Genomic DNA, 26,582 nt, shown 5'->3' on the forward strand with positions numbered 1-26,582 from the left:
GGAGCATCCCAAGGACAGAGGAGCCTGGTGGTCTACAGTCCAGAGGATCACAAAGAGTCAGACATGACTGAAGTGACCGAGCATGCACATAGCGGTAGAAATAAAGACTTGGTGGTACTGGTGAAAGGAGAGAGTTATAGATCAGTGGAACACAATAGAGAAGCCAGAAGTAGATCCATACAAATATGCCCAACTGATTTTTGACAAAAGTTAAAAAGTCATTTCGTGGAGATAATATAGTCAAATGGTGCTGGAGCTTGGGGGGCTGGACTATTTGGTTATTCATAGGCAAAAATTCAAATTTCAACCTATGTTTCAAAACTTAAAAACAAAAATAGGCTTCAATGTAAAAGGTAGTACTCTAAACAGAAAAAAATAAGAGAAAATATTTGGAATGTAGGGCTAGGAAAGAAAGACTTGTTATTAAAAACATTGCCTATAACAGGAAAAAATGAATATGTTTGACTTCATCAACATAAAACCTTTCTTATGCCAAATTCTCTGTTAAGAAATTGAAAGGATAAGCTACAGTCAGAAAAGATTGGCAAATAATGCTACTATCCAAGAGAGTTCTGATATCTACAGTTCTCAAAACTCAAAAGTAAAAAAGTAAACAGTCCCTTTAGAGTATGACTTTCACCAAAGAAGGTATACAGATGGCAAATAAGCACTTGAAATAATGTTCAACATCATTAACCATTGCATGCATGTGTGCATGCTTAGTTGTTCACTCATGTCCTACTCTTTGCGACTGAATAGACTGTAGCTCACCAGGCTCCTCTGTCCATGGGATTCTCCAGACAAGAATACTGGAGTGGATTGCCATTCCCTTCTCCAGGGGGTCTTCTTGACCCAGGGATCAAATCCTAGTCTCCTGCACTGCAGGTGGATTCTTTACCATCTGAGTCACCAGGGAAGCCCCGTTAGCCATTAGGGAAATGCAAATTAAAACCACAGTGAGAATGCCATTATACACCTAGCAGAATGGCTAAAGCAAAAATAGTGACCGCATCGAATCCTGGTGAGGATTTGATGAGAAATTTGACAGAGAAACCACATCATTCATATATTGCTGGTGGTACAACTATTCTGAAAAAGTTTGACTGTTACTTAAAAAAACTAATATACAACTACCATGTGACCCAGCAATTACACTCCTTGGAATTTATCCCAGAGAAATGAAGGTTAATATTCACATAAATATCTGTATATGTGATTTCACTTCTATTAGAATAGAAGTATAAAGGAAAAAGAAAAAAAAAGATACAAGAGTTGGTGAGAATGTGGAGACATTAAAACACTTGTGCACTGTTAGTGGGAATGTAAGATGGTGTAGTCACTGTGGAAAGCACTTTGGTGGACTCTCAAAATATTAAAAATAGAATTACCATATGATCCTGCAATTCTACTTCTGGATATATACCCAGGAGAATTGAAAACAAGGACTTGAACAGATATTTGACTCTCTTGTTTATAGCAGCATTTTCACAATAACCAAGAGGTAGAAGCAACCCAAATGTCTGTTAATGGATGAATCAGTCAGTCAGTTCAGTCATTCAGTCATGTCTGACTCTTTGCAGCCTCATGGACTGCAGCATGCCAGGCTTCTCTGTCCATCACCAACTCCCAGAGCTTGCTTAAACTCATGTCCATAGAGTCGGTGATGGCATCCATCCATCTCATCCTCTGTCGTCCCCTTCTCCTCCTACCTTCAATCTTTCCCAGCATCAGGGTCTTTTCCAGTGAGTCAATTCTTCTTATCAGGTGGCCAAAGTTTTGGAGCTTCAGCTTCAGCATCAGTCCTTCCAATGAATATTCAGGACTGCTTTCCTTTAGGATTGACTGCTTTGATCTCCTTGCAGTCCAAGGGACTCTCAAGAGTCTTCTCCAACACCACAGTTCAAAAGCATCAGTTCTTTGGTGCTCAGCTTTCTTTATAGTCCAACTCTCATATCCATACGTGACATAGCTTTGACTAGATGGAGCTTTGTTGGCAAAATAATGTCTCTGTTTTTTAATATGCTGTGTACGTTGGTCATAGCTTTTCTTCCAAGGAGCAAGCATCTTTTAATTTCATGGCTGCAGTCACCATCTGCAGTGATTTATGAACCCAAGAAAATAAAGTCTCTCACTGTTTCCATTGTTTCTCCATCTATTTGCCATGGAGTGATGTGACCGGATGCTATGATCTTAGTTTTTTGAATGGATGAATAGATAAACAAAATATGGTAAGTACATCCAGTGGAATTATTATTCATTCATGAAAGGGAAGGAAATTCTGGCATATGCTGTGACATGAATGAACCTTGAGGACTTTATGTTGAATGAAATGAGCCAGTCGCAAAAAGATAAATGCTGTGTGATTCTAGTTATATGAAGTATCTAGAGTAGTCAAAGTCATAGAGATACAAAGTGGAGTCATGGATGCCAACGACTCAGAGGAGGGGAGAATACTGTTTTAATGGGTACACAGCTTCAGTTCTGCAAGATGTAAAGAATTCTGGAGATGGTTTCTGGTGATGGTTTACAACAATGTGGATGTACTTAGCACCACTGAACTGTATACTTAAACATGATTAAGATGGTAAATTTTATGTTATGTGCATTTACTACAATTTAAAAAGCCTGTCCCTTTAGAGTATGACTTTCACCAAAGAAGGTATACAGATGGCAAATAAGCACTTGAAATAGTGTTCAACATCATTAACCATTGCATGCATGTGTGCATGCTTAGTTGTTCACTCATGTCCTACTCTTTGCGACTGAATAGACTGTAGCTCACCAGGCTCTTCTGTCCATGGGATTCTCCAGATAAGAATACTGGAGTGGATTGCCATTCCCTTCTCCAGGGGGTCTTCTTGACCCAGGGATCAAATCCTGGGTCAAATTTTTATAAAAATTCTATCCATAATAACCTCAAGTTGGAAACAACTCAGATGTATTTATCCAGTGGTTGATTAAACAGAATGTGGTGTGTTCATATCTTGGAATACTATTCAGCAAGAAAAAGAACAAATTATTGCTACATGTAACAACCTGGATGAATCTCCAGAGGAGATGCTGAGCAAAATAGCCAACCCCCAAAGTTATAAATTCCATGTGTATAGCTTTCTTGAAATGACAAAATTATAAACGGAGAACGGATTAGTGGTTGCTGAGAGTTATAGAGGGAGTGAGGTGGGGTGGAAGTGGGTATGGCTATAAATGGGCAGCATGAAGGATACTGGTGGTGATGACAGTGTTCTGCATCTGTGTCAACGTCCACCATTGCAACAAAAAGAATTGTATATCTAGGAATAAACTTACCTAAGGAGACAAAAGAACTGTACACAGGAAATTATAAGACACTAATGAAAGAAATCAAAGATGACATAAACAGATGGAGAGATCTTCCATGTTCCTGGGTAGGAATAATCAATATTATGAAAATGACTGTACTACCAAATGCAATCTACAGATTCAATGTGATCCCTATCAAATTACCAATGGCATTTTTCATAGAACTGGAACAAAAAATTTCACAATTCATATGAAAACACAAAAGGCCCCGAATAGCCAAAACTGTCTTGGGAAAGAAGAATGGAGCTGGAGGAATCAACCTTCCTGACTTCAGATTATACTACAAAGCTACAGTCATCAAGACAGTATGGTACTGGCACAAAAACAGAAATATAGACCAATGGAACAAGATAGAAAGCCCAGAAATAAACCCATGCACCTGTGGGTACCTTATTTTTGACAGAGGAGGCAAGAATATACAATGGGGCAAAGACAGCCTCTTCAATAAATGGTGCTGGGAAAAATGGACAGCTACATGTAAAAGAATGAAATTAGAACACTTCCTAACACCATACACAAAGATAAACTCAAAATGGAGTAAAGACCTAAATGTAAGACCAGAAACTATAAGACTCTTAGAGGAAAACACAGGCAGAAAACTCGATGACATAAGTCAAAGCAAGATCCTCTATGACCCACCTCCTAGAGTAATGGAAATAAAAACAAAAGTAAACAAGTGGGACCTGATTAAACTTAAAAGCTATTGCACAGCAGAGGAAACTATAAGCAAGGTGAAAAGACAGCCCTCAGAATGGGAGAAAATAATAGCAAATGAAACAACTGACAAAGGATTAATTTCCAAAATATACAAGCAGCTTATACAACTCAATGCTGGAAAAACAAACAACCCAATCAAAAAGTGGGAAAAAGACCTAAACAGACATTTCTCCAAAGAAGACATACAGATGGCTAACAAACACATGAAAAGATGTTCAACATCACTTGTTATTAGAGAAATGCAAATTGAAACTACAACGAGATATCACCTCACATCGGTCAGGATGGCCCTCATCAAAAAGTCTACAAACAATAAATGCTGGAGAGAGTGTGGAGAAAAGGGAACACTCTTGAGCTGTTGGTGGGAATGTAAATTGATACAGCCACTATGAAAGACAGTATGGAGACTCCTTAAAAAACTAGGAATAAAACCACCATATGACCCAGCAACCCCACTCCTAGGCATATACCCTGAGGAAACCAAAATTGGAAAAGACACATGTATCCCATTGTTCATTGGAGCACTATTTACAATAGCTAGAACATGGAAGCAACCTAGCTGTCCATCAACAGATGAATGGATAAAGAAGTTGTGGTACATATACACAATGGAATATTACTCAGCTATAAAAAGGAACACATTTGAGTCAGTTCTGATGAAGTGGATGAACCTAGAACCTGTTACAGAGAGTGAAGTGAGAAAGAGAAAGATAAATACCATATTCTAACACACATGTATGGAATCTAGAAAAATGGTACTGAAGAATTTATTTATAGGGCAGCAGTGGAGAAATAGACATAGAGAATAGACTTATGGACATGGGGAGAGGGGAAGAGAGGGTGGAAAGAGTAACATGGAAACTTATATTACCATATGTAAAATACATAGCCAACGGGAATTTGCCATATGGCTCAGGAAACTCAAACAGGGGCTCTGTATCAACCTAGAGGAGTGGGATGGGGAGGGAGATGGGAGAGAGGTTCAAAAGGGAGGGGATATATGTATACCTATGGCTGATTCACATTGAGGTTTGACAGAAAACAACAAAATTCTGTAAAGCAATTATCCTTCAATTAAAAAATAAATGAAATTTAAAAAGCAACTCTGTGATGACCTAGAGGAGTGGGATGAGGGATGGGAGGGAGGCCCTAGAGGGAGGGGATATATGTATACATATAGCTGATTCATTTTTTTGTTGTACAGCAGACTCTAACACAACATTTTAAAACAATTATACTCCAACTAAAAAAAAAGATGAAAAAAACAACAAAAGCTGGTCAGAGGCACCTTTATTATAAACCCTGGTCTGAACCTCAGGACAAAATAGTCACTCCCTCATTTGTTTGTTATCTATATACTTCTACACAGTTATTACTTGCTATCATATTAGTATGATATATTATCTATATTATAAATAACTGTTTTATCTATTTATTTATTTGTCTGTGCCAGGTCTTAGTTGTAGCATATGGGATTTAGTTTGCTGATCAAGGATAGAACCCAGGGCCCCTGCATTGGAAGCATGGAGTCTTAATCACTGGACCACTTGGGAAGTCCCTATAAATAGCTTTTTATTGACTGTCTCTCTACTAGATTTGAGTTACTTGAAGGCAGAAATTATGCCTTGCCAGACAGTGTATAATAAATGTTCAATAAATATTTGTTCAGTTTGACTGAAAGCAGAGTGAATGGGAATGTTCTGGATCTGTAACTGTTGGTCCTTCAGTGGACCGGAACCTCATGGTCCGGAGTCTACGATGAGAAAGTGAAAGAAGGAAAGAGGCTAATATTCCCTGGGTTACGCAGCCAGCTTTCGCGTTCCAGGGAATCAGCCAGAAATAGAGAGATAAAGAGAAAGAGGAAGAGAAAGAAAGAGAGACACGGGGACCAAAGCTCTGATGGAGCAAAGGTGTTTTAATCAACATGGTGTGGGCATATATGCTGTCTTACAAGGTAGTTATTCTCAGCAAAGATAAAGATTAAAATTCCAGACTTACAAAACACAAGGCGATCCCTATTGAAGAGAGAAGAGGGTACTTATCACCATAATGAGAAACTAACAAAGGAAATGCCTGGATTCCTCAGCCCTGGGAAAGACGTGCCTCTCCTCTTAATTCCTGAATATTCAGGAATTAATAAGGACCAAAGGATTCCTGACAGAGCCAAAACAGCACACAGGAAGCCTCCTGTAAAATGCTTCCTGACACTGTAACAATTCCAAACAAGGGGAGAAATCCCACTCATTGCCTGGACAGCTCTTAGGGATGCAAAGTCAGTTACCTCACTAGAAAGAAGTCAGATGCATTTTAACTTACAGGACTCCCATGATTTTCCAGTCACAACTTCCTGTGATGCCTTCTTTTTCAACAAATATTTATGGAGCACCTATTGTGTGCCAAATACTGTGTCAGCTCCCCCTCCTTTGATAGTGCAGTGGTTCCTGCCATAGTGTCATTAGGCCCTGGCTAAGTCTTGGGTTGAAGCCCAGGGTGGACACCTATGGCCTATAGGACTGTGAAATGTGCAATTCCAAGGACATCATCCTGCAAACTCAGCTATGAACAGCTCCTCCTGCATCTGTACAGTCCTGGAGACTCTGTTGAAATTCTCATGCTCGCAGCTGCAGTTCTTGGAACTTGTGAAAGAATTGCTTAGGTTCCAAGTCAGTAAATTTTATGAAGCTAGGTTCCCTAATACAGAGCAGGATAAGAAGAGAGGTTAAGATGTGAGGCCAGTTGGGTGAGAAGCTGAAGAAAACTCTTACATGATACAATTAAAACACATGGAAGAAAAGATTGATGAGAGATTCATTCATATTTTAAATACAGTTTTACAGCCTCAGAAGCAGATATCTAAGAAGAAGATAAAAAAAGTTAACCTTGAAGGACATTTTGAGTGCAGGAATGTAAACATGAGTGGATCATAATTCTTTCCCTAAAGGAGCCAGATGATCCATTGTTCTTACTTTATTACCAGCAATGGCTAGTTTGGGCCAAAATTAGAAAGACTTCTTCTCTGTGACTAATAAATATGCTTCTGTTTTTCTGGAACTCTCAGTTAAAACTCCAGATCTCCAAGCAATTACTTCAAACATTCATATTTTTGATCATAGTATACATACTAGTTACACATGTCGCAAAGAGTCAGATGTGACTTAGTGACTAAACAAACAACAAGGATGAACGTGGCACATTGTTCCAAGTGCTCAGAACACTTTCCTATGTGTTGAAAGTGACTGAATTCATTCCCACCAAGTTTTTATAATGAGATTAAAAAATCAATCCTGGAACTTCCCAAAGGAATACTAGGCAGATTTACAAATGAATCATTCCAGCAGATGGTAAGACTTGGATTTTTGCATGCTTTGCAGACATTAGCATACTTCAAGGTAGTTATGCATTGAAAAAATTTTACTCAATTATGGGGGGTGGTGATGGTGTCTGAATTAGTGATAGTCTAAATTATAGAAAACTTAAAAAAATACTCTCTTCTAATTCTCAAACTTCTAAGTTACCCTAACCATTAACAAAGTGTTTGTCAAGTAGACTTCACTCTTAATAGATAAAGTTTCTCTTTTAATTAGCATACTAAATGAATGCTGTCAAAGTTCTTGAAAACAGTCTCCTTTTAATCTTGTCTACATCATTACTCTGCTGAACAGACTCATTCTTTTGATGTGTGGCAAAGAATAATCGAGAAATTTCCTCTTGGAATTGATGGTCTCACTCTATAGTGATCCACTGCACCACATGAATTTCTAAATAGACTTTGAAAATTATGTAGGAGCTGTGTCCATCTATTGGGTAAAGACAAATGCAGGGCTTTGCTTTGAAGCAGGTTGGGCCCTGTTCTTACTGTTCTCTTTAGGCTTGGGTTATGTATTACTTATTGTGAAAACTAGCTGTTTGCATATGAATGTCAGTCTTAACTCTTGGTTCTTTCTGCTGAGTTTATCTGGCAGCCCAGATGAAATTCACTCAGTCATGTCTGACTCTTTGTGACCCCATGGACTATACAGTCCATGGAATTCTTCAGGCCAGAATACTGGAGTGGGTAGCCGTTCCCTTCTCGGGGGATCTTCCTAATCCAGGGATTAAACCCAGGTCTCCCACACTGCAGGTGGATTCTTTACCTGCTGAGCAACCAGGCAGCCCAGGTAGATAGTGAATGAAACCTAGAGTGACTTACATGCCTTGCCTTTTAGGAAACAAGTTCTGTATCAATCTTTTTGCATTCCAGAATGGTTAAACTAAGGTCAACCCCCTCCCCCCACCTCCAAATTATGAAGAACTAGGGAAATTAAACACCATCCTAAAGACTTAGGGAAAAAGTAGGCTTCTGAAAAATGATTTAATATAGAAACTAAAAGAAAAAATGTAAACGCTATTTTGCATTCTTCATAAGAGGCAAAAAGACACAGTCCCTATGATAAGAGCAGAAAGCTGTTAAGAAGAAAAGCAGGCTGATTTTTAATTGAGATGCAAAAAGTAACAATGCAAAGAAAGTAAATATGAAACATAGGAATTAAAATCTATGCTGAAGTATAGAAATGACCCTGTAAAGATTTTAATCAGTGATTGGAAGACAAACTTGAGAAACGGTGTGTTAGACTACAGATGAAAGGGATGAAGAACTGGAAACGAGAGAAGATAGTAGTAGGAGGTCAGAGAAGGAAAAAATCTACACAAATTAGTGAATCATAGATATTTTGAGACTGAAGCCATTCAACTGGAACAGAAGCAGTAATCAAAGATAAAGTTGAAGGCAGGTTGCCTGAACAGAAAAAAGTAAGGTTTGAGTTTGCATATTGAAAGGGCTTCTGTTTGAGAAAAAAATTAAAAAATCAATGAAAGTAACCCACAATTACATATATACTAGCAAAATTTTTGAGATACAAAGATAAAGAAGAATATCTGCCTATAAAGGAAAAGCAACCACTGTCAGCTTGGTTCCTAATTCCCTGTTACAGCATATAAACAGCTGAAGATAATTGAGAAATTGTTCCGAGTTTAATGTAAATTCAATAAATCTGTACCTAAGCTGTTGTTCATGTGTATCTCATTAACCAACATGTCATTCCTGAAAAGAATTATTTGAGGATGTACTTAAGCGAACTGAAATGTGAATCAAAATAAATTCTGTGGAGCTGTCCTGTTTCATAAAATGTAGCTGTTGAGCACTTGAAATGTGGCTAATCCTGAGATCTGTAAGTATAAAATACACATTGGGTTTTAAAGAAAAAAGGAATAATGTAAGAATCTCATTAATCACTTTATATAGGTTACTTGTTTAAATATAATATTTTGGATTTATTGACTTAAAGAACATAATTTATTGAATTAATTTTACCTGTTTGACTTTAATAAATATAGCTACCAGAAAATTTAAAATTATACACGTGGCTTCTCTGTGTTGGACAGTGCTGCTCTAGATGATAAATTATTATGTTAAAGAACTGTTGAGCACCAAAACCAGGTAATTGTATCCTTAAGTCCAAAGTTAAGGATAAACAAAGTTGGAAGGCAAAATGTAATGTTAAGCAGATTTCTTAACAGTGGAACTTCTGAATATTAAAATAACAATTTAGAAACAAAATATAAAAATTCATATAACATCAGTGAAAGAGAATAAAAGAATTTGAAGGCTACTTTTTTGTTGTTGTTGTTGATAGGTGAGAAGTGGATTTAGTCAGAGAGAGGTACACTGCACAGACAGGGTGTGGGCCACTGCAGAGGGCAAGCGCAGCGGCCTCGAAACGCGGCATAGTCAGCGCTTGTGGGGACGGCGAGGGCGCCCGCTCCAGTGCTCTCGCCTGGACAGTCCCACGGACGGAGGAGCCTGGCGGGCTGCAGCCCAGGGGTCGCGAAGAGTCGGACACGACTGAGCGACTTCACTTTCACTTTTCACCTTCATGCACTGGAGAAGGAAATGGCAACCCACTCCAGTGCTCTTGCCTGGAGAATCCCAGGGACGGGGGAGCCTGGTGGGCTGCCGTCTACGGGGTCGCACAGAGTAGGACACGACTGAAGTGACTCAGCAGCAGCAGTAGCTTTTATGGGCTGGGTAATTTCATAGGCTAACAAGTAGAAGGATTTTCACTAAGATCACTAAGACCTGGGTTTCAGGACCTAATAAAACTCAGGTTCTTGATGTCTCGTTACAGAAAGAATTCCGTGAGAGACAAAGTGATAGGTAAGAAGCGGATTTATTCAGAGAGAAACACACTCCACAGACAGAGTGTGGGCCATCACAGAGAATGAGTTCAATGGCCAGGAAGGCTAATTTAATCATTTCATACAGGCAGGAGTAATAGAAACTGGGTTGTTATTGATGTTGACAGTAAGATAATAAGAGAAAAAGATTATAAGAATGTATATTTTTAAATTTAAAGATAACTATCATAGTTTTCCAATTATTACAACTATGTATTATTTCAATAAATAAAGACATCACTTTGCTGACAAAGGTCCGTATAGTCAAGGCTATGGTCCTTTCAGTGGTCATGTACAGTTGTGAGCCCTGGACTTTAAAAAAGGCAGAGTGCTGAAGAATTGATGCCTTTGAACTGTGGTGCTGTAGAAGACTCTTGAGAGTCCCTTGGACAGCAGGGAGATCAAACCAGTCAATTTTAAAGGAAATCAACCCTGAATACTCATTAGAAGGACTGATGCTGAAGCTGAAGCTCCAATGTTTTGGCCACCTGCTGCAAACAGCCGACTCGTTGGAAAAGACCCTGATGGTGGGAAAGATTGACGGCAGAAGGAGAAGAGGGCCTCAGAAGCTGAGATGGCTAGATGGCATCACCAATGGAATGGACATGAACTTGGGCAAACTCTGAGAGATGGTGAGGAACAGGGAGGTCTGAAGTGCTGCAGTCCATAGAGTCATGAAGAGTTGGACATGACTGGGCAACTGAACAACAGCATTATTTCAAAAGGCAAAACTAAAACAGAAAAATGATAAGAATGTTTCAGGCAAGCACAAGGAAAAAGGAGATAGCTATGGCAGTGTTGAACTTTGTGAAAAGCAGAACTCAGGAAATAAAGAGCTGAGTCATTTTCTATTGATAAAGGTTGTAGTCCACAATGCAGATGTGATAGCTGTATACCTTGTTTTCTACACACAGAGTGAATCTTTTCTTTAAATACAGTGCCCATGAAATAGTTACAACAATTACCGTGTTGGATGACTGATGAACATCAGTAAATAACCTAAAGCAAGATTTGATTACATACAGCATAATCTCTGACTATATTGTTATAAAATATAGAAAGTAAAAAGAAAAAATTAGGTAAAGAAGGAGGGAAAAAAAGGAACAAAGAAAAAAGGAAAACGGAAGAAAGAAGAAAAGCCAAGAAGCTTACATGACAACAACCAAAAATACTTTAGCCATTTGAAATACGTTTTCAGAAACAGTCAACTTCTGGGTCAAAAAAGAAAATAAAAATTTTCATTGCAGGCTTCTTAGAAAAGATAGTCAATGGGAAGTTGGCATGCCAAAACTGGTGACATGTACCAAAGATACAGACACAAATACTCTGCTAATAAAAAATTAGGGAAAAAAGAGGAATATAAACTTATTCAAAGTAGAGGGAATGAAAATATAAACCTAAAAGCAAAAACAAATGAATTAGAAATGAGAAAAGCAGTAGAATGTATAGATTCATGAGCCAGCTCCTTAAGGCAACAAAAGTAACCTTGAGAACGGCACTTTCCAGAAAGCCTGTGATGGTAGAATGTTTTATATTGGCACCGTCCAATGTAGTAGCTACTAGTCACATGTGTCTGTTATGCATCTGAGGTGTGACTGGTGCAACTGAGGAAGTAAATTTTTAATTTTATTAAATTTTAATTTTTAATTGAAGTATAGTTAATTTACAGTGTTGCGTTAGTTTCAGTGATTCAGGTATATCTGAATCACTTTGCTGGACACCTGGAATTAACACAACATTGTAAATCATCTACACTTCTATATATATATATACTTTTTTCAGATTCTTTTCTACTGTAGGTTATTATAAGTTATTGAATGTAATTTTAAGCATTCCTTGGCATTGCCTTTCTTTGGGATTGGAATGAAAACTGACCTTTTCCAGTTCTGTGGCCACTGCTAAGTGTTCCAAATTTGCTGGCATACTGAGTGCAGCACTTTCATAGCATCATCTTTTAGGATTTGAAATAGTTCAACTGGATTCCATCACCTCCGCTAGGTTTGTTCATAGTGGTGCTTCCTAAGACCCACTTGACTTTGCATTCTGGGATGTCTGGCTCTAGGTGAGTGATAATCACGACCATGATTATCTGGATCATAAAGATCTTATTTGTTTAGTTCTTCTGTGTATTCTTGCCACCTCTTCTTAATGTCTTCTGCTTCTGTTAGGTCCGTACCATTTCTGTCCTTCATTGTGCCCATCTTTGCGTGAAATGTTTCCTTGGTATCTCTAATTTTCTTGAAGAGGTCTCTAGTCTTTCCCATTCTGTTGTTTTCCTCTATTTCTTTGCATTGATCACTGAGGACGGCTTTCTTTTCTCTCCTTGCTCTTCTTTGGAACTCTGCATTCAAATGGGTATATCTTTCCTTTTCTCCTTTGCTTTTCGCATCTCTTCTTTTCACAGATATTTGTAAGGCCTCGTCTACAACCATTTTGCCTTTCTGCATTTGTTTTTCTTGGGGATGGTCTTGATCACTGCCTCCTGTACAGTGTCATGAACCTCTGTCTATAGTTCTTCAGGCACTCTGTCTATCAGATCTAATCCCTAGAAATCTGTATGCAGGTCAAGAAGCAACAGTTAGAACTGGACATGGAACAACAGACTGGTTCCAAATCGGGAAAGGAGTGCATCGAGACTGTATATTGTCACCCTGCTTATTTAACTCATATACAGAGTACATCATGAGAAATGCTGGACTGGATGAAACACAAACTGGAATCAAGATTGCTGGGAGAAATATCAATAATCTCAGACATGCAGATGACACCACACTTATGGCAGAAAGCGAAGAAGAACTAAAGAGTCTCTTGATGAAAGTGAAAGAGGAGAGTGAAAAATCTGGCTTAAAGCTCAACGTTCAGAAAACTAAGATCATGGCATCTGGTCCCATCACTTCATGGCAAATAGATAGGGAAACAATGGAAACAGTGAGAAACTTTATTTTTTTGGGCTCCAAAATCACTGTAGATGGTGACTGCAGCCATGAAAGATGCTTGTTCCTTGGAAGAAAAGCTATGACCGACCTAGACAGGATATTAAAAAGCAACAAAGGTCCATCTACTCAAAGTTATGGTTTTTCCAGTAGTCATGTATAGATGTGAGAGCTGGACTATAAAGAAAGCTGAGCGCCAAAGAATTGATGCTTTTGAACTGTGGTGTTGGAGAAGACTCTTGAAAGTCCCTTGGACTGCAAGGAGGCCAAAGCAGTCCATCCTAAAGGAAATCAGCCTTCAATATTCATTGGAAGGACTGATACTGAAGCTGGAACTACAATACTTTGGCCACCTGATGCAAAGAGCTGACTCTTTTGAAAAGACCCTGATGCTGGGAAAGTTTGAAGGCAGGAGGAGAAGGGGATGACAGAGGATGAGATGGTTGGATGGCATCACTGACTCAATGGACACGAGTTTGAGCAAGCTCCGGGAATTGGTGATGGAAGGGAAGCCTGGCATGCTGCAGTCCATGGGGTGGCAGAGTCGGACACTACTGAGTGACTGAACTGAACTGAATGTAATTTTATTCAATTTTAATTGATCTAAATTTAGTCACCACATATGAATAATGACTACCATATTGGACAAAACATTTCTGGAAGGTGAACAGAAAAGAAAATAAATAAGAAATACTCAAAACTATTAGTATATCAGTTAGTTCAGTTGCTTAGTTGTGTCTGACTCTTTGCGACCCCATGCACTGCAGCATGCCAGGCGTACCTGTCCATCACCAACTTCTAGAGCTTGCTCAAACTCATGTCCATTGAGTCAGTGATGCCATTCAACCATCTTATCCTCTTATTATTATTGTATAGGTGAAGATTAAAATACAAAATGTCATAGGAATCTATGCTAACTGAATTGAATATTTCTACAAAATGGCAGTTTCTAAAGGGATATATTGACTTCTGAAGAAATAGATATTCTCAGTGCAGCTATAACAAAAGAAGACATTCAAAAGTTTGTAAAATGATGACTTTGCTAGAGATACTTTGGATCCCAAGAGTTTTATAGGCAGTTTTATTCAGATATCAGGGAATAGGTTATTCCCATGATAATGACTATAAAAGAGAATTAGTGGCTAATTTCATTTATGTAGATAATATGCAAAAAGTCTTAAATAGAATTCTAGTAATGCAAATCTCTTAAGTATACTACAATAACAATGTAATATGACCAAGTAGAATGCATTATTTGAGTAATGCAAGGTGGCTTCAGTATTAAGAAGCATTTTAGAGTATATTTCAGATGTCATATAGACATGACTTTTAAGACCAATGCATGGTTATCTCAAATCCTCACCCCACATCTGTTTCAATCTCTAAAATTCAATCAGTGTATTTTTCAGGGGTTTCTCTATGTTTCTTCTTATTATCTCTGACTATCTTTTCCTGAGTCTGTTGAATTTTTTCCTACACTTTCTGTCTTGCAGATATCGATTTATTCTTTTCTAGACAACCAAAGACACAGTTTTTGAATTCTCTCCCCAGTCACTTTCGCAAAGCAACCTGTGTGTGAGATATTTACTCTTATAGAGTGGTCATTACATTGCAGTTCCATATAGTATTTAACATAAGCATGGATGTCAAACTTATATGTTCTTTGAAAGTTCTTCACTTATTTTTGCAAAATATGGTTCCAGCTTGCGGCTGTATTGCTCTGCCTTCTCTTTCTCCTCTCCTTTCCCCCTTCTCCTTTGTTCTTGCCCTTCTCTAAATCCTGTTCATTTTGAATGAAGAATAATTTAACTCTTTTTTTGTTGTTTCTCCCTCCTCCAACCAACTTCTGTCATATCAAGATATTTTCACCACAAAGTTCCCTAGAGGAAACTTGATTCCATCTGGAAAATAGTTTTGTTTTTTTTTTCTTCTCTCATTTTGCTACTAATTTAACACATTAATAGATGACAGGGAGATAGAGAGGTAGAGAGAGAGAGAGAAGGAAAAACACATGATCATCTCAATAGATGGTAAAGTCATTACCATTACATATTTTATTTCAGACAACTAGCTTATAAAAGAAAATATATAATAAAACTACAACAGAAAATTCTATGGACATGTCTCCTTTTGAACTTGAGAAGCCGAAATAAAGGAGGAGGTCTTGCACTATCAGATACATATAAAGTTAAAATAAGTAAAATAATGTGATTTGGTTGTTAAAAAAGGTTAATTTAATATGATAACTCAGAAATAAATCCTCACATATTTGAGAATTTAGAATATGTCATCACGGATCAAGTTGTATTATTTTATTTTGCTGCTGCCCTCCCAATCTCAGGGTGTATGATATCTGAAATGGAATTAAATTTTCCAATCTCTTTGAAATTACAGAAGATAGAATTTGTGAAATGTTTCTAAAACCAAGACTTAGTATTTTGAAAATAATAGAGCAGTACCTGTGTAACTGGTTTAAAGATATTCAAAACATTATTAATCCTTTGTCTTCCATACCATCAGTAGCATTTTATTTTCGTGAGCATAAAACTCTTCATCTGGACTTTATTAGGTTCATTCCAGACCTCTGTACCCAAGCCCCACTTTTTCTACTCCCTGGGAATTTTAGGAGCTTTATACTCCCAAAAGGAAAGAATGTCTACGAATGCCATGTCACAGATATTTTGAGAACTGTTGAAGGTTTTCAAGGTTTTTTTTTTCCCCCCACCTTTCTGGAGAATTAAATCTCTCTCTCTCTCTTTTTATAGGACTCTAACTTCTCAGCCTTCTGCCAGCATACTGCTTGTGTATTTTTTTTTTTTTATTAGGAACCAAGTTGATAAGTCACTTGTCAAATTTAAATGGGATTACCACATCACCTTGGGCTCCTCCTGCCAGCAGTTTATCAAGCTGCCATCATTAGACGCACTTTGAAATGAGTCTGTAGTTATTTCAGATTTAGAGTCTTCTCACTTTCTTGCCTTCTTGTCTTATCTTAACCCGTTAAACTCATCTTGCATTATTCATGTCTCCCTGCAGCCTGAACCTCCTTCTTTAAAGTGAAGTGGTGAAAATCACTCAGTCGTATCCATCTCTTTGCAACCACATGGACTGTAGCCCGCCAGGCTTCTCTGTCCATGAGGATTCTCCAGGCAAGAATACTGGAATGGGTTGCCATGCCCTTCTCCAGGGGAATCTTCCCGACTTGAGGATCTTCCCAACCGAAGGATCAAAACTGGGTCTCCTGCCTTGCAGGCAGATTATTTACTCTCTGAGCCACCAGGGAAGCAGACATGCAGAAGGTTCTCTCTAGTGTCAGATGCGAATATCTTTCTTCTTCTGTAAGGGGGTATCTTTTTCATAGTAAAAAATGCAGAGCATTTTGCTTGATCTACACTATGTGTGTATTTATTGACTCACAAGTAAAATACAGTGTGGTGTATCACTCTGAGCCCTGGATTAGGAGAATGAGAATTTTGGATCAAAGCAATTTGTGTCTTCTCTGTGATCTAGGTGATTTGCTCTCTTGGAGTCTTAATGTCTTAGTGTTCAGTAATGTTTCAGTATTACCTCCTTTGGGTTGATTTGATGATTAAATGAAGTAATGCTGGTGAAGGCATCATGACGATGCCCAGCACACAGCAATTACTGAGCAAATGTTGGTTACGTCTGGATCTGAGCACTTGTTCTTCTGATAAGCTCAATGGTGTGGATGCTGACTTTGTGATTCTGGAAGGTTTATAATCGATCTGAAGTGTTCATAGGGTACACAAAAAGTTGGCTTTGTGAAGAAAGAAGATTTATGGCAGGGGTGGAGGGGGTATAACAGGAAAGGAGGAGGGTTATGGGCATTGGATAAGAGGCAGGAACAAGTCAAAGGAGAGACGAAAGCTGGAACGGGGAGGGGAGGGGAGTGGAGTGAGCATAAGCAGATGAGATGGAGTGGGCTGAATGGAGTTGCTCATCTCTTGCACCTGAGCCACAGTATTTTTGGTATCCTGAAGGCTTAGTTTATCTATGATTTCCCTCATGGGGTTTTTGATATTATTGAGAGAGACCTGTGTGACTCTGTTTCCATGTTTTTGCTTCTACTTAGTCAGAAGGATTTTTCATGCTTTCAAAGTCAACTGAAAATAAATTAGAGCAGGGGAATTTTTATTTTTCATTTTGCCAGAGCAGACCATTCCAGTGTCCCTGGAGATGGCTCTGCCCGCATTTGTGGAGAATCAGAGGAGAAGTTCTCTCCCCTTCTCATGGAGTTCAAAAAGTAACTAGACGGGATGCCCATTGAACTTTTTTGTCCATTTCAAAGTCTTGAACCATTTCTCTCGACCATGTTTATTGGGGAGGGGTAGGGGAAAACCAATTCATTTTCCCAAAGCCTGGCTCTAGTCTGAAGCAGTCAGAGGCTGCCTTGCATTTTTCTGCCTCTCCAGAGTTTTCTGAGGGCAGGGGTGGTGTAATAAACGTTTCCATATGTCTTGAAGCATCCAACAGAGCTCTGAGTGCTCCACACTTTCCTGGAGTATTGGGGTCACAAAAATATTAATATATCCCCCTCTGTGGATGGTTGGCATGTTATCAGTGGGGTCATGCCCCAGGCATAGCCACTGTTTTGAAGCCTTCCAATTTTGTGCTGCATTGTTCACCTAAAGCAGACTGTTGTCAAAAATTTACCTTCAGAAAGAGATTGAAACAGATAACAGCAAAATTCTCCTCATAATGCTTTACATTATGCCAGCTTCCTGGATCTCCCTTGGGTTTGTGCCGTAGGGCCAGGTTATAGATGATAAGACACTAATGAGCTGTTATAATTAGATCCTTGTGGATGGAGCCCAAGTTCTACTTAAATTACAGCTTCTATCAAGTCAGATAATGGCTGGAACACTCCAGGACAGGGCTGGGGCTTTGACAGTGCCCTTCTCTAAAATATTTATTATTATTTTAGTTTTTTAAATTATTGTTTGGGTTCAGTGAGAAGGGTAATTTTTTCCCCTATGTTATCGTGCTGTGAAAAATTTTCTTATCTCAGTCACGATAGAAGTATTTGCTGAAATAAGAGTATTCTCATTTGAATCACATAGTCATCATCTGTGTGCTTCCTCTTCATGAATATGGAGGAGATCTTTGCTTATATTTTCTATCTTGAAATGCAACTTTGCAGAACATGATTCAACTCTAGGCCCATGAACTGCTCCACCTTCAGCATTTTCTAATGGCATCATAGTCTACCGTGCTGCTTAAACAGAAACCTCAGTTCATCTTGCTACTTCCCTCTTCTTCATCCTCTATACCCAATTAGTTACCAAATCCTACTGATTCTACATCTTAAATTCACCCAATTCTCCTTCATTATCACTAAGCTTTTCCAGATCCCTCATTTTCTCATGGCCAATTTGTGTTTTGGCTGATCATCCAATTCTAGACTCTCGCACACTTCCCCACTGGAACAACCTCTGAATTGCTGGATCCCAACATTTTTTTCTTCTTTTTTTTGGGCAAAAACTATCTTTTCTGCCTTTTTAAGTTAAAAACCAAAACAAAACAAAAAAGAAATCAAAGACTATCCCAAGAGAGTAATTGTTCTCTGGACTCTCAAAGGTCAAGAGAAACAGGCCACTTCCATTTAAGTTTCCCAGCATATTAAAAAAATGAGGAAATGCCAAAATAAGTTATAAAATTTTAGTGTGTTATAACTATGCACTTAAGAATTAATAATTTTAGCATGAGGAAACTATGCCATGTAGTTATGTCTTTCACAAGATGACTGGAAGATTTATTAAAATACCAATTCCTTGTACTTTATAGGTGGTATTTTTTGGATATGGGGAACACCTTTATGTTAATGTGATGAGCATACCTATAACATAATTTAGGAAAGCATTTGTCTGCAAACAACCAAAGACATAAGAATGTAATAAGTAGGTTTTTGTACATCTCACATCTAGGAATCTGCCTATTTATTGTAATTGCATGTGGGCCGATTCATCCCAAGGGAACCAGTCTCATTCATTTTTCTATTTCTAGAGCCCAGAATGGAACCTGGCATATTGAGGAAAATCAAAATGTGTCTGTTGAATGAATGGGCTTCCCATGTGGTGCAGTGGTAAAGAATCTGCCTGCCAATGCAGGAGACGCAGGAGATATGGATTTGCTTTCTGGGCTGAGACGATCCCCTGGAGGAGGAAGTGGCAACCCACTCCAGTATTCTTGCCTGGAAAATTCCAGGACGTAGGAGCCTGGCGGGCTACAGTCCATAGGGTCACAAAGAGTCAAACCACGACTAAGCCACTGAGCACGCACACACATACTGAATGAGTAAATGAAAGAAGGAAGGGACATGGGGAGGGAGTTTATTGTAAGGCTTCGCTTAGGTCAAATTTAAGAAAACAGGCTTCTGCTTTTATCTCCCTCCTAGAACCAGAACTTAGTTAACATAGGACCAGACCTTCATTAATAGGTCCAGATTGTCTCAAGATATGTCTTGAGGACTTCTAAGCAGCTTTCGGGAAAGGCTGTCATGCATTTCAGGAGTTTGAGGGCTCTGTTTTCTGCCCTTCATGTGCTTTACTTTTCTCCTGATTGACGCAGAAGCAGTTTGGTTGTGGGACACCCGCCAAGAGGCCAGCTGTGACCATGGTCATTAAAAGAGTTGTTTTCAGGACTTCTCTGGTGGCTCAGTGATTAAGAGTCTGCCTACCAATTCAGGATTCATGGGTTCGATCCCAGGTCCAGGAAGATCCCAGATACCATGGGGCAGCTAAGCCCATGGGCCACAACTATTTAGCCTGTGTTCTAGAGCCAGGGAGCTGCAGCTACCGAGCCCATGTGCCCTAGAGCCCGTGCTCTGCAACAAGAGAAGTCATTGCAGTGAGAAGCCTGCACAGCACAAGTAGAGGGTAGCCCCACACTCACCGCAACTAGAAAAAAGCCCAGCAGTGAAGACCCAGCACAGCCAAAAATTAAATTTTTTAAAAAAAAGTTTAAAAAAAGATTGTTTTTGGATTCATGCGTGCCTTTGGTGAAGGTTCAGGAATCCTTGTGAGATGCTCCCTTCTGTGTGTGAAGTTCCTTTGATCTTAACTGCAGCCTTCAGGCCCAGTAAACTGTGGTGGTTTCTTATGTTGTGGGCTGTGGATGGCTGGTCAGGGAGACATTCCTGTGAGCATATGGGCCTGTTCTCTACCCCACCCATCACATGCATTTTACTTTAGCTGAAACTGCTCCTTATTCCTCCACGCACACCTCCTCATGCCCCATAATGAATCTTTGCATGAATTACAAAATTATCCTTCTTCTGCATGGATGGGATAGGAAAAGCCAATCCCCTCCATGGACACAGTTCCATGGGTGCATGACTTGGAGACATGACATTATATCTGAGCAGAGATAAAGGTTTTCTTCCCTCTGAGAGGAGCATAACCACTGACCAATGGTAATTGGGTAATGATAATAGTCATGCCCTCAGTCTCTTAAAAAAATTACTTGCTCATAGACTTTTAAACTAATAACGATTTTTATTATTTATTTTAAATATCTATTTGTATTTTAATAAATTTTAATTTTAGAATATTTTTAGATTTATAGAAAATTTGCAAAGATGGTACAGAGAATTCCCATATACCCCCTTTCAGTTTCCCCTATTATTAAGCTCTTATTTGAGTATGGTATGTTTGTCACAGTTAATGAGCCAAAATTGATAATACATTATTATTAACTAATGTACATGCTTGATTGAAATTTCCTTAGTTTTTCCTAATATCCTTTCTGAGTTTCAGGAGCTGGTCAGGATACCACATTTAGTTATCAAATCTTCTTAGGTTCTTCTAGGTTGTTACAGTTTTTCAGACTTTCCTTGTTTTTTGATAACCTTGCTAGTTTTGAGGAATAGTGGTCAGATGTTTTGCTGAATGTCTCTCAGTTGAGATTTGTTTGATGTTTTCCCTATAACTAGGTTGTTTTAATAGCTTTTATGATTATTTAGGTATGGCCAGGCCAGAGGATGACTGCCATTGAAATGATAATTTGTTAATCTTCACAGATCCCCCAAGAGGGAGTACATGTTATACCACAGAGGCCATGCTGGAAGCACTGGGGTTGGCATGAGACAGAGGGAGGAAGGAACTCTTGGCAAGGGTCTTTATGTGGTTTCTGCAGTAAGGAATGTTTCTGCCGGGTAAGCAGGCTTAGGATTGGCTAGTCTGAATAATTTCAGTGGGCTCTGGGGCATAGATACTGTCCCTAGCTGTCTGGTACCTGTCTGGGGTCATCGGGGCAGGTGGCTAGTAGCTCAGGACATGGAAGCTTGGTAAGGGAAGTGTCGGGCTGTGGACTCTGGTTTGGTTGGTTTATGTATGAAAAGCATGCCCCTGGGAAGGGGACTCTTCTTGGAGAACTGGGGCAGGGGGAGATGAGGGAGGGAGGAGGCCAAGGCAGGATGACTCAGGGATGTGATCTGGTTTTCCAGAACAGAGCATGTCTGGGGTATGCGTATAACACAGGTGTTTTACAGAACAGTCTACAGAAGCTAGAAGCATGCTTAATACATGGGGTTCTATATTGTGGGGAGAAAGACTATGGGGGTAAAGTGCCATTTTCATCCCATCAGATCAAGGGTACCTGATATTGGTATAACTTATCATTGTTGATATTGACCTTGACTACCTGGCTGATCAGACCCTAATTTGTGGCACTGTACCTACTTCATGTCTGCCTTTAATGTTCATCTCATATGTTCGGAGTGTTTCTCGGGTAGGATATTGATTAACATTCAGTGTAGTTTTCCTTGAGTCTTGAGCTTTCAGAAGAATGAACCTGCCTATAGTGGGTTCTGGTTCTCTTTGGGATGGGGGTCTCCATAGAATAGAGTCTTGAAACTTGGGTCTTAAGCAAGATAAATTCGTGGGGAGACTTGTGTCTGAACATCCTGCAGGCATGCATGCTAAGTTGCTTCAGTTGTGTTCAACTCTTTGTGACCCCATGGACTGTAGGCTCCTCTGTCCATAGGATTCTCCAAGCAAGAATACTGGAATGGGTAGCCATCCTCTTCTCCAGAGGATCTTCCGGACCCAGGGAATGAACCTGCGTCTGTTAAGTCTCCTGCGTTGGCCGGCGGTTCTTTACCAGTAGTGCCGCCTGAGAAGATGTCTGAACATCCTACTGTTCTCTAAAATGGTAGTCCTTTGTATACTTGCAGTTGCTGAATAAACATATCAGTGAATACTGACAACTGTCAGGAGTTGAGTTGATTACCACTGAAATGTAATAGAATATGTATTCGTAATACTTAGCTGTGCGTTAAGATACTCGAGTATGAACCTATTTTTGTATATAAATTTAAAAAATCCTGGTTACTCCATAAGTTGCCTGACTAAAATCTTTTGAAGCCCTCTGATGGTGGAGATCCTGAAAAATATGTCAGTGTTCCTGCTCTGCTTTTGAAGATCCTGAGTTGGGCAAGGCAAGACAGGGAGTTGGCTGGTAACTCACCTGCACCCCTTTTTTCCCCTCGTGCTTCAGGGTCTAAGTCGCAGAACTGTCTCTGGAACTCCCTCATTGACGGGCTCACAGGGAATGTCAAGGAGAAGCCACGGCCGACGATTGTCCATGACCCCCGGCCACCTGAGGAAATCCTTGCTGATGAACTGCCTCCGCTCGATAGCCCGGAAGCCTTGGTGAAAACGTCCTTCAGGTTTGGTGGATTCCAACTCAGTTTGTTCCTTCTTGTTTGCGTGTGGAGTGATTTCAGTCCAGTTGGATGCATCGTCAGCGTGGCCAGAAAATTACCTCCTTTCTTTGCACTTACTTAGAACTGATGAGGTAGTGTTGGAATTAGTGCTCGCTGGACTTGTGGCTGGATTTCCTGAATGTAGTGAGGACTGTATCAGCAGTTAAGTTGCTGTTGGTACTTAATTGGTATTGGCATTTAAATGCTGAGGCAGAGAATTTACTGATATTGGCAATTTGAATGGGATTAATGAGTCTTTTGCTTCAAAGGAGGTTGAAGCATGGAGATAAGCACGCAGAGAAAAAGCATGTGGCGGGAATGAATTCAGGTGGGTGCCTTTAGCGTCCCTTGCTGGGGGAAGGTTTCTGATTGTGAGCAATGTGAGGGCTGCGGGCTCCTGAAGTGAAGTGGGGATCTTCTTGTGTGGTTTCCCAGGTGGCTGCTGACTCTGTTCATATTCATCCTCTTCTCTCAAGCCTCTTGTGTTTTCTTGTCATATTGTATTCCGCTTTTGCCACAGTGGCTCTCTTTACTGTCTCACCTGTATTAAATAAAAATCAGTCTGAGCATGAATGTGGTATAGAAGTGATTTTTTTTCCTCAGTGGGTCTTTTCAACTCGCTTTTGAAATACATAGTCATACTGCTATCAGAAATGAAGATTTAATGATTTTGCCAGCCTGCCTTCCTTCCCCCCTTCCCTTGTCATCCTAATTTTACTGCTCTCATTTTTCTTTGCATTGTATAAGACTTTCATACCCTCCACATGGCTAGTAGAATGCATGAACTTCCCTTTTCTTCCCTCATAGACAAATCAGACAAGATTTGGAGTCCAGCAAATATATTTGAAAACTGTGCTCTCCTTTGCATGCAGGTGATGTATGTAATCACCCAGTAAAAGCCATTTCATTGTGCGAAGGTTCTTAGTGTGGATTGAATTATGGATGAGTTCTGAAAAGGAGTGATGAATAGGGGGTTGGACTTCTTTATATAACGTGACTGATGCAGTGGCGGGACTAGAATTGCAAGGCAAATGCTTTTCTTATTCCTCATAAGGGTTTGGTTACTGCATTGTGAGTTTTAAATAAAATAAAACCCACTCAAGTAGAGAGAATGAACCTGCAATTCTCTGCAAGTGACTGTGGGGGAAGAGGGGAGGGTGAATGGCTCTTGTGGTCTGTGTGTTCCCATCTCCAAGCATCTCTGGTGGAGTCAGCCCCTTCGCATACTGTCTTCTGGTAGCTATGCCTTCCACTCCAAGCCAGGTTCATGGTCTTCTTCAATGAATAGCTGAAGAGTTGCTCTCATGAAGAGAACATCTTGTTTGCTAACCCAACTCCATTACCATCATCCCTTCTGTTTGCATCCCCTCCGGTCTCTTTAATAGAGAAACTGTACTGATGGCCATGAACTTCTTTTGATCCACTAGTTATATTATGTGCCAAGGTCTCAGTTCCAGAAAGAGATTAAGTTATAAGTTTGTTAAGATCAAGATTTACTTCTGGTTCCTTGTAGTGCTTTGGTGTGGTTGGTGTAGTGCTCTGTAGTGCTTTTGGTGTGGTAGGCATATTTACACAGCAGGTGTAAATATGTCAGTTGTTCAGCAGTGGGAGCCAGAAAGGTATTGGCATTTGTTATTCGTTTATTGGTCTCCTTAATACAACTCTGTGCTATCCTGAAACCATCCTTTCTTTCAAGGAAGATAGTTGATTCCAACAGCCATGTTAGAGGGTAAATATTCTCTAATGTAGTGGTCCTTAACTGTGGTAGTCACGTCAGTTGTGAGATTTGTTGCAGCTAAATTATTATAAGCCAAAGGTGGAAACAGCTTGCTTATTGAGAAATAAATTTGAGCAGGATCAAGGTTGCCCTTGTAATAATGCTGCTTGCTTTCTGTACGCCTTTGGATTTCAGAGGAGTGAGTTATAGCTGGATTGTAAATAATGCTGATAGGAATATATCCCTGTGTGTTCCCCCACCTCACCATTTACTCCAGGAGTGAAAAAACATGAGAATTGCTGACTCCAATGTTAGTGAATCTGGGAAATCTAGGAAGACTGGTGTGTTATACTCCTAAACTTCAGGGGTGCGTCCATGATCAGTGCTGTCAACCCTAAGTTAACTTAAGTATAGTCATTCCTTTGCTGAGATTGAGGTGTTGGGTTCTTTTTTCTGACTCTGAAATTCAGAGCCTGTCAACCACCATGCCTTGTGTGTATGTGTGCGTGTGTGCTTTGGACACACTTAGACACAACCCCACACCCAGTTAAGGGATCCAGGCATGTACTGTGAACATCCTGCCCAGTGCTGCAGAGGTGTGTTTACTGTGGAGGAGCATGTGGTTCTCATGAGTTGGCATCATCTGCCCTCATAGCTTCCCTGCAGGAGTGTAAGCACCGAGCAACACGGGGTAAGTGGTAACTTTGCTCACTCTCTTCTCTTTCTCCTTCTTCACACATGGAGGGCATTTGGAAATTTGGGGCCACAAAATATGGTCATTTTTTTTTCTGTCTGGGCAAGGAAATGCCTGTTTATCAGTGTTGGAGTTGTTCCTGGGGTAATCAGACCAAGGGACCCTCATTGGGACCCTGATGCTCAGCTACTTCCTTCTACAGGAGATACTCTGTCCCAAGGGCACCTCTTCCATCAGCCTCTGTAACGAGTGTAGGTGGTAGGCGGGGGCATCCTCCCCAGGCAGCGTCTGGGGACATACCTGCAGGTAGTGGTTGGCAGCCGTCTCCTGCTCCTCCACGCCTTTGAGTGATACACACAGTGTGAATTATATCAGACTTGGGTTTTGTGGCTCCAGGTGCAGACACTGTGGGCTCTGAAAGCTCATGAAGCCTCTGGCATGAAAAAGTCTGCTTTTAAGACCGAGACTTACGAGAAGAAGAAAGCGGGAACCATAATTAAATAAAAAGACTGCATTGTTTGGGAAGCAGACACTGCTGGGAACTGTACCCCAGATGCCTGTCTTCCTTGTTCCTCACCTCTTGTTCCTTTGAATCTGAAGCTGGAGCCCATTATACAGAGTGAAGTAAGCCAGAAAGATAAAGAACATTACAGCATACTAACACATATATATGGAATTTAGAAAGGTGATAACGATAACCCTATATGCAAAACAGAAAAAGAGACACAGAAGTACAGAACAGACTTTTGAACTCTGTGGGAGAATGTGAGGGTGGGATATTTCAAAAGAACAGCATGTATACTATCTATGGTGAAACAGATCACCAGCCCAGGTGGGATGCATGAGACAAGTGCTCGGACCTGGTGCACTGGGAAGACCCAGAGGAATCGGGTGGAGAGGGAGGTGGGAGGGGGGATCGGGATTGGGAATACATGTAAATCCATGGCTGATTCATATCAATGTATGACAAAACCCACTGGAAGTGACTGTCCAAAAGCCTCCATACCTACACTGAAACCAACCACCACACAAGAGCCAATAAGTTTTAGAGCAAGACATACCACGCAAATTCTCCAGCAATGCAGGAACATAGCCCTGAACATCAACATACAGGCTGCCCAAGGTCACACCTAACACATAGACCCATCTCAAAACTCATTACTGGGCACTCCATTGCTCTCCAAAGAGAAGAAATCAAGCTCCACGCACCAGAACACTGACGCAAGCTTCCCTAACCAGGAAATC

General features: G+C 40.0%; 1 protein-coding gene across 6 annotated transcripts in view; it reads left to right on the top strand.

Annotated features, from left to right (window-relative positions):
- PDE1C (phosphodiesterase 1C) overlaps positions 1 to 26,582 on the top strand; it is a 517,256-nt gene that overhangs the window by 90,918 nt on the left and 399,756 nt on the right. For all 6 annotated transcript variants that reach the window (XM_061165421.1, XM_061165418.1, XM_061165417.1 and 3 more), the window contains exon 3: positions 22,719 to 22,890. In XM_061165421.1, coding sequence (XP_061021404.1) covers positions 22,719 to 22,890 — 172 coding nt within the window. The remainder of the gene's footprint in view (positions 1 to 22,718; positions 22,891 to 26,582) is intronic.

This window comes from Dama dama, chromosome 18, assembly GCF_033118175.1.
Source record: "Dama dama isolate Ldn47 chromosome 18, ASM3311817v1, whole genome shotgun sequence".
Taxonomy (NCBI): Eukaryota; Metazoa; Chordata; class Mammalia; order Artiodactyla; family Cervidae; genus Dama; species Dama dama.